The sequence below is a fragment of the Platalea leucorodia genome (assembly GCF_965183815.1).
Source record: "Platalea leucorodia genome assembly, contig: HAP1_HAP1_SCAFFOLD_427, whole genome shotgun sequence".
Taxonomy (NCBI): Eukaryota; Metazoa; Chordata; class Aves; order Pelecaniformes; family Threskiornithidae; genus Platalea; species Platalea leucorodia.
The window spans coordinates 39,144-48,000 of NW_028121159.1; the positions used below are offsets into that span (position 1 = coordinate 39,144).

Below are 8,857 nucleotides of genomic sequence, written 5' to 3' on the forward strand. Positions count from 1 at the left end.
ACAAGGAAGGCTCGTGGTGAGGTAAAAATGCTCCTTTGAACCGCTGTCAGAGAACGGGTCACTGCGGTGTCAGAGCTTCAGTGTCTGCGCCTGACGTGAGAACTTTCCCGCCTCCCTGTGCTTCCAGGCTGCACAACCCTTCCCAAAAAAACGCTGCGGGACCCTCCAGGGTCTCGTGGGAAAGTGTGCACGACTGTGCTGAGGATGCCCTGGGAGCAGGGACAGCACAAAGCCTTTTCCGCGTGCCTCCTCCCCTGGCCGTGGTCTCCCTCTTTATCAGCACCTGAAGGCCCCCTCCATCTCCTCCCCACCCCTGGGTCTGGCGATGGCAGCTCTGTACTCAGTGGTGCCTCCAGCAGTGACCCTCTCATCTACAGCATGAGGAACCAGGAGCTCAAGGGTGGAATTAGGATTACATGAAAGTTTCTGCAATAGTGATCAACTCTCCATCTCTCTCCACAAGCGACTCCCAGGATATCCCATCCAAACCTGGTGCTTTGGTGTATTATCATTGTTTTGGTCATTATCATTTAACTTTACCATTATTGTTACTTGTGGTTATTGTGTTCCTAGAGAAATGTTTGGATTTGTCTCACTTCTCCAGAGGCATGAACCTGCTCTGTCTCACCTGGAGCCTGGGTAAGAGTGTGTCTAAAGCCGGGGCGGAGCTGACTGCCCCATAGCCTCTCTGTAATAAAACGGGATCTCCCCTGGGCAGTGGGGAGATAAGCAGCAGTCATCCCCATCCAGCTGGAGCTGCTCCACACCCTGAGCAGCAAGGCCAGTGTGGAGTCGCCCTGTGACCCCAGGCACCACAGCCAAATCACCCTGCAGAGCAGCATTGCCAGCTCGGGGCCCTGCAGGGGTGGTGGGGAGGTGGCGAGGAGCGGCCAGATAGATGAGAGGAGGGTTAGGGAGAGCTCAGAGCAGAGATGACCTGGGCTGGAAATTGCCTCAGAGACAAAAATACCAGCTGTCCTGGTTTCAGCTAGGAAAGAGTTAATTTTTTTCCTAGTAGATGGTATAGTGCTGTGTCTTGGTTTTAGTATGAGAGTAATGTTGATAACACACTGATGTTTTAGTTGTTGCTAAGTGGTGTTGCTAAATTGTTGCTAAGTCCCTGCATCCTTCTTGCCATGCTTCAAGACAAGAGATTTGCTGTCTTCACATCATCAGGAACCTCACCAAATCCTCTTGACCTTCCAAACATGCTTTCAAGTGGCCTTACAAGGACATCAGCCATCTTCCTCAGCACTCATGAGTGCATCCCCTCAGCTCCCAAGTACTTATGCATGTGCGGTTTGTTTCAATGATGTTCCCTAAGCTGAGACTCCTGCACCAAGGGTAAGTCTTCCTTGCTCCTTGCCTCTGGTCTTGGGGGCCTGGGATTCCTGAAGGTTGGTCTTACCAGTAAACGCAGAGAGGAAGAAAGCGTGGAGTATCTTGGCCTCTTCTGTGTTCTCTGTCACCGGCATCACACCCCATCTAGCAGCAGGCCCACATTTTGCCGAGCCTTCCTTTTGCTGCTGGCATCATTGTTAAATCCTTTCTTGATGCCCTTCATGTCCAGATGGAATTACCAGATTGAGATTGAGATGGGCTTTGGCTTTCCTAACACCCTCTCTGAATGCTCGGGAGGTTCTTGGTGCCCTCCAGAAACCTCCTGAGTGTCTTGTGCCCTGCTGTGCTGCCCCTCCAGCAGATGTCCAGCTGGGTAATGTCCCCCACGAGGACCAGGGCCTGCAAATGAGAAGCTGCTTCTGCTTGTCTGAAGAAGGCCTCATCTGTTGCTTCTTCCTAATCCAGTTGGTCCACAGCAGACACCAACTACAACATTACCCATGGTAATGTTGCTCTGCCCACTAATCCTGATCCATCGGCTCTCATCTGGCTCCTCACCTGTCACTAGCAGAGCTCCATGCTTTCCTTCTGCTCGCCCACAGACAGGGCACCTTCCCCTCCTCACTGACCTGCCCAATTCTTCCTAAAGAGGCAGCTTCCATCCATGGCCAAGCTCCAGTGGTGTGAGCTATCTGACCATGTCTCTGATACCCAAGTGAGATGACAGCTCAAGAACTGCCCACAGACTCCTAATTCCTCCTGTTTGCTCCCCAAGCCGTCTGCATTCCTGTGCAGGCCCATCAGAGGTGTGCCCAGCCATGCTGATTCCCTGCTGAGACCAAGGGCTACTTGACAGGTGCCCACAAACAGCCCTGGTTGTACCCTTTGCTTCACCTCCAACTTTCTGATTCCCTGTGTCCCCCCTCCCGAGTTCTTCCCTTTGGTCATCCTCAATCCCTCTCATTCAAGAAGCCCACCCCAGATTTCCCTTTACCTGCTGGCCCTGGCTTTGCTTGCCTGTTGCCCTCCTTTGGTGTTTCTGGGCTGGCAGCTTTGGGAATTCCTACCTTGGTCAGCAAGGCCATTGAACTACTACCTCCTTTTATTATCCATCATGGCCTTCAATTCGTCATGCTGTCATCTTGTTAGAAGCACCACAGGACAGGGTGAGCCACCTACACGCACACAGGAACAGCTGACACAAGGAAGATTCAGTTCATGGGGACCCTGGGAAACCCTGGGATTTGGCCAACAGAAAGCTCATCAAGTTTGACAAGGAGAAGTGGCCAGTCCTGCATCAGGGGAAGAATAGCCCCATGTATCAGGGCAAGCTTGGAGCTGACCAGCTGAGGAGTGACCCTGAGGAGAAGGCCGTGGTCGCTACAAGGGATGCAATAGGAGCCAGTGGAGCATGCTGACCATGAATAAGGCCAGCTGCACACGGGGCTGAAATAGGATGAGCGTAACCACCCAGAGAAGGGGAGTTAGCTTGACTCAGCACTGATGTGGCCACATCTGAGATAACCTGGTGTGGGGCTCCATGTTCTGCAGGAGTGGGGAGGAACTGGAGAAGGTCCAGAGGTGGCCTGCGAAGCTGGGGTGAAGGGGCTGAATCACATGGCTTGTGTGGAGAGACCGAGGGACCTGGGCTGCTTTGGCCTCATGGCATAGAGGCCAAGGGCAAGGTTGTAGTAGCCTGCAATCGCTTGAGAGGTGGTTTCAGGGAGGATGAAGATTTCCTTTGTAGAGGAAACAGCATGAGGAAGGAAAAGCTTTGGAGCCTGAGCCTGGGCATGAGGAAGATGAAATGTCACTTGAAGGGTAGTGGCGTGGTGCAACGGGTCACTGGGGGTGGTGGTGTTTGTCTGCGATCAGCCCGTGGCTTTCTGTTTCAGAGATATTGGTACAGGCAGGGACATGGGAGGATGAGAGCAAGGTGGGGAAGTGGATTGTGTGTCTACAGCCTGTAGGGAAACAGGCACAGGCGTGGGACAGCGTAGGACATCCTGGGGTGGAGATGGCCAATGACGATAGCCATACAAGAACTGTTTTTGACAGAGAGATAGGAAGGGATTGATATAAATGCAAGGAAGGAGCTGATGAAAGAGTGAATTTGACTTCTGAAAGATGGGGCGAGCTTCTAAGTCCCTGAAGCTCAAAGCAGCGACGAGATAATTGGGAGGCATCTGAATGAACAAAAAGCAGGGGGAGGGGGAGAGCAATGGGAAGGGCAAATGTCCCGATAGGTCTGCTGAGAAGATGCCCTTAGACATGGTCATTTAATCAAGAGAGGTGGGAAGACCTGAAAGATATGGGAGATTGAATACGCAGCGTAATATAATAGATAGAGCAGCCATAATGCAAGTACAGGAGATCAGGATTTTTCCTCCTATAATTAATGCACTCCCTGCAAATTCCCACTCTGGCATGATGGGAAAACCCTGCCACTATATTAAAAGTACTCAGTTGTTTCAGCTGGTGAAAATGGGCTCCTATTTTTTTCTCAGTGTTGCAGATTTGTTCACCTTTCCAGGCAGACCTTCTTTGCCTGACCATAAAACATCCAGGGGCCTCCGTGTACCTGCGGTGTTTGCCTGGGGCTGGCAGCTATCAGGCAGGACGTGTGGGAGAGCAGAGCCCCTCGGGATCTGCAGGCAGAGGCTGGGCAGGGGGTTCCCAGGGCATCTGCACTGGCAGGAGGTGTCTGTGTCCCTGTAGCTGAAGGCATTTGTATCCTACATCCAACCACAATAAAATTTAAAAGCTGAAAAGTGTTTTTAAACATTTTCTTTGCTTTGCAGCTTTCTGTTTAATTCTTTGTTTTATGTTTATTGACATTTTGTAAACATTTTTCTTTTCAGGCTAGCAGCATTTAAAGAAAAGGTCATTTTGTGTCTTGCCCAGAGCCCTGTGCCCCCAAGACAGTTCCTGCCCAGGACTGTCAGCGATACCCCTCAGTCTTTGCCGAGAGAGAGTCACACTGGAGTATCAACCTCTTTTCACTGCCTGAGATGTTAGTTTAGGTGGTCACATACAGCACAGGAAGATTCCTGCCCCATAAACATTTGCTCTGTGATTATCAGAGAAGGGGCCTGACACCATAGGATCAGTTCAAGTTGGAGGGGACCTCAGGACTTCTGCAGTCCAACCTGCCAGAAAAAAAAGGGTCAGACCAGGTTGTTCATGGCTTGATCCAGTCTGAGTCTGGAAACCTCCAAGGACGGAGTCTGCACAGCATCTCTGGGTGACCTGCTCCAACGCTTGGCTCAGCTCACACTGAAACAGACTTTCCTTATCTCCAGGCTTAATCTCTCCTCCTTCACCTCCCACCCCCTGTCTTTTGTCCTCCCGCCGTGCCCCACGGTGAAAAGCCTGTCTCTCTATTCTCCATCAAGTCCTTGTAGGTACTGGCAGGCCACAGTGAGGTCCTCTCAGCATTCATTTCTCCAGGCTGGACAGGCTCATCTCCCTCAGCCTCTCCTCAGGGGAAAGGTGCTCCAGTCCCTGACCATCTTGGAGCAGAGGGATTCAAGCACTGAGCCCAGCAGGAGGCTGGAAATGGCCAAACAGGACAATTCACCCATAAACTTGGGGTGTGCTGCCAGTGCTGGAAATGGCCAGGGAGAAAGGCTGGGGGGTTACAAATGCCCTGGGGCACCTGCCCCAACTCTCCATGGCACCAAAGGCACAGACTAGCCTCCTCTCTCCTGCGTCTGCAAGTCTCAGCTTCCTTCCATGAGCCCTGGCTCTGCAGCACCAACCCCTGGTGTGAGACCTCACCCTGCAAGGTCAGGCAGCTCAGCTAACTTCAGTGCGTTCCTCTCCTGAGCACTTCCCAGCCCAGCCCAGTCCCTCTCTGGCTCTCCCCATCACTTCCCACCCCCTACCCATCTCCCCCCCTGTCCAGCCCAGAAAAGCAGCCCATTCTGGGCTGACCCCATGGCAGTGCCCATTGATGGGTACTGCAGAGCTCTGCACACTCAACCCCACAGCCCCAGCCCCTCTGAAGGTCACAGTAGCTCCTGGGAGGCAGAGAGGTGTCTCAGCCTCCCCATCAGGTGCAGGGCTGAGGGCCAGCCATGGCATGAGGAGATGGAAGCCAGTGGCTGCTCCTGTCTCCAAGACATCCTTATTGTCCACTGCCAGCAAGGCCCTCTGTGCCAGCCCCTCTCCCAGGAAAAGACTCCTGGCCCAGGGGATCCTCAGGCTGCTCCAGCTGCCCAAGCAATAGAAAAGCCTGCCCGAGCTGGTGCATTCAGAAATAGATTTCTCTTTGCCATTTATAACGCTCTGGAAGCACAGAGGTGCTTCTTTGCTCTTCTCCAGGCATGTCCCTGCCCCCAGAGAGCCTTTCACCAGGGAAGTTTGTCCATGCTGGCCTGACCTGCCACTCCTACCTCCTCCCTGTGCTCTCCACAAGGCCCCAAGCTGTTGGTACTGCTCTGCAGAGCGACCGGGCTGTGGTGCCTGAAAGCCGTGGGGTGATGTCCCAGGCAGATCCCTGTTAATCATTCACCATCTCCAGAGGAACTGGGCACCCACAGGTGAAGGCTCAGCCCAGGCCCATTCTCTAACACATTGCCCCATGCCCTCCTCTCCCCATCCCATGGAGAAGCCAAGCAAAGCAGCACGGCATTGTGGGGGCAATTTGTTCAGCCTGACCTCAGCTTTGGCAGAAGAGCCCAACCTCCAAACACCAGCACTGAGGAAATCCCCTTTTATTCCAGAGATGCGACATGGGAGGCGAGCTGTACCATTGTGCCGGCCACATGTGAACAGGCCTCTGGGTCAGACAGGCTGGGTTCAGGCCTCTGGTGGGGTGGAGTGGATGCAGGCATGGACAGACGCGGTTATCATAGATCAATTGCCCAAAACACAGCAGGTTCCGGAGCTGAATTTGAAATCACTTCTGAAGAGACACGAGCAGGTTAATGCTGCTGAAAAGAGCTGATTGAATCAGCTTCTTCAATGTGTCTTTAAGCTCCTGGTTCCTCATGCTGTAGATGAGGGGGTTCACTGCTGGAGGCATCACTGAGTACAGAACTGCCACCACCAGATCCAAGGATGGGGAGGAGATGGAAGGAGGTTTCAGGTGGGCAAACATGGCAGTGCTAACAAACAGGGAGACCACGGCCAGGTGAGGGAGGCATGTGGAAAAGGCTTTGTGCCGTCCCTGCTCAGAAGGGATCTTCAGCACAGCCCTGAAGATCTGCACATAGGACACCACAATGAAAACAAAACACCCAAATTCCACAAAGATACTAACCATGATAACCCAGACTGCCCTGGGGTAGGCACCTGAGCAGGAGAGCTTGAGGATGTGGGGGATTTCACAGAAGAACTGGTCCACAGCATTGCCTTGGCAGAGGGGGAGTGAAAATGTATTGGCCGTGTGCAGCACAGCATAGAGACACGCACTGCCCCAGGCAGCTGCTGCCATGTGGACACAAGCTCTGCTGCCCAGGAGGGTCCCGTAGTGCAGGGGTTTGCAGATGGCAACGTAGCGGTCGTAGGACATGATGGTGAGAATAGAAAACTCTGCTGACATCAAAAAGACAAACAGAAAGAGCTGCGCAGCACATCCCTGGTAGGAGATGGCCCTGGTGTCCCAGAGGGAATTGACCATGGCTTTGGGCACAGTGGTGGAAATGAAGCCCAGGTCAAGGAGGGACAGGTTGAGGAGGAAGAAATACATTGGGGTGTGGAGGTGGTGGTCGCAGGCTATGGCGGTGATGATGAGGCCGTTGCCCAGGAGGGCAGCCAGGTAGATGCCCAGGAAGAGCCAGAAGTCCAAGAGCTGCAGCTCCCATGTGTCTGCGAATGCCAGGAGGAGGAACTCAGTGATGGAGCTGCCATTAGACATTTGCTGCCTCTGGGCATGGGGACCCGTGCAAGGAGGAAAAGTCATTGACAAGTTAGAGGAGACTTTTCTGAGCAAAACTAAAAGCCATTTCCTACAGACCCTCCCCTTGCTGCACACAAACACACATAAACACACACACATTTCCCTTTTCTAGGAGACCTTCCTTCAGCTCCATGGCTGAAGCTGTGCTTTGCGCTGGTTGAATGTGCCATGAGGAGCTGGGCCTCTGCCCTCTGGCTGCCGAGGTGTCAGCCCTGCTGTGCAGCAGTGCGTTCATGGGAATGGTGGAAGCAGGGTCCAGTCCTGGTATTCAGCTTTGTCAGATGAAACCTCCCCTAAAACAGAAGGGCTTGTCAGCATCTGCACTCCCAGTGCTAAGGAATGAGGAATGCAGAAGGCAGACTGAAAGTATTTTTTTAAAAAGAATTTCCCCCCTCTTGCTTGAGGACTGTTTTGGGATGTCAGAAACCCTCAGCATCTCTGTTGCACTCAGGGAGAACAGAGCGAATCCTGCAAGGCAAGAGGATTGCCTTGGGATTAGAGCAGAGTGAGGGGAGCTGGTCTGTCCCTCAGTCCGAGAGGCCCTGGCCTTGCACCTTTCTGAGACTGAGGGCGATCACACTGCTATGTTCCTGTGAAAAGCCAGCAGACACTGCTGAGAGCAGAGGGATCCAGTGCAGACCACTAAATGTCCCACCCTTTCTCAAGGTCTCAGCAGCCGACTTCCAGCCAAGGACACACAGGGCTCATTTCACCAACCCAAGAGCATTTTCTTGGCCATTGCATCTCTGTGCTTCTCCACGGGGCTTTCAGGTGACACAAAGATGCTATGGGACAGATTTGTATTCTGGAGGGCAGCTCACAGCTTGGAAGGATACCTCAAGGAGATGCCTCAGTTTTTTCATGATGGTATCTCGCTAAGGGCAAACCAGCTCATGCCCCAGCCCCACAGCCTGCATCGTCCACAGCCTCACAGATGAGAGGAAGGCTGGGACACTTGTTCCCAGGGTCACAGCTGCACGAAAGGCCCCACAGGATCAGTGTGTGACTCTGCAGCTGAAACTGCCACCCCCAGAGAGCCTGACAGCAAGACCAGGATAACAAGAGCAATCACACAGACAAGTGGAGAAAGAAGGAAAAATACAGGGAGGTTCTGGCTAGAGAGAGGCCAGGGCAGAGGCAGTCGGGCACTCAGACAGTGTTACCCTTCCCCAGCTGTGCACGCCACCTCCCAGACACCACCATTGCCGCGCAGCTGCTCTCAGCCCCTGTGCTCTGCAGAGGGAACTGGGCCCGTGGCTGCAGAGCTGCACCACGGCTCTGCTGGAGCTCTGGCTGCAGAGGAGGTGGTTCACGCCTTGGAGCCCCCAGCCCTGAGGGCAGAGGCTTTGCTGGGTGGGAGAGGAGGCAAGGGGGCTTGCTCAGAGGCAGGGGTCTGCATTGGAGGGGATGATATGGAGTTTTCTGAATTCTCCCTCCCACAACATTGCTCTTTTAGATTTCCTCTCGTTCCCTGATCGTAATGCTGCTGCCTGGAGATTTTCCTGCTGGGAGGTGTTTCCCTGTGCCATGTCTTTTCCCTGTCAGCACTCACAGACCCCATGCCAACCTCTGTGCACTCCCCTTGGCCCTACAGAAACCTGCCTGTTTGCA

At 53.4% G+C, this 8,857-nt stretch overlaps 1 protein-coding gene across 1 annotated transcript; it reads right to left on the minus strand.

Annotated features, from left to right (window-relative positions):
* Positions 1-6,244: 6,244 nt before the first annotated feature.
* On the minus strand, positions 6,245-7,204 carry LOC309604175 (olfactory receptor 14C36-like; the record flags this gene model as incomplete). Its single annotated transcript, XM_082339084.1, has 1 exon — positions 6,245-7,204. One exon carries the CDS (start codon positions 7,202-7,204, stop codon positions 6,245-6,247), a length of 960 nt encoding a protein of 319 aa, XP_082195210.1.
* Positions 7,205-8,857: the final 1,653 nt, after the last annotated feature.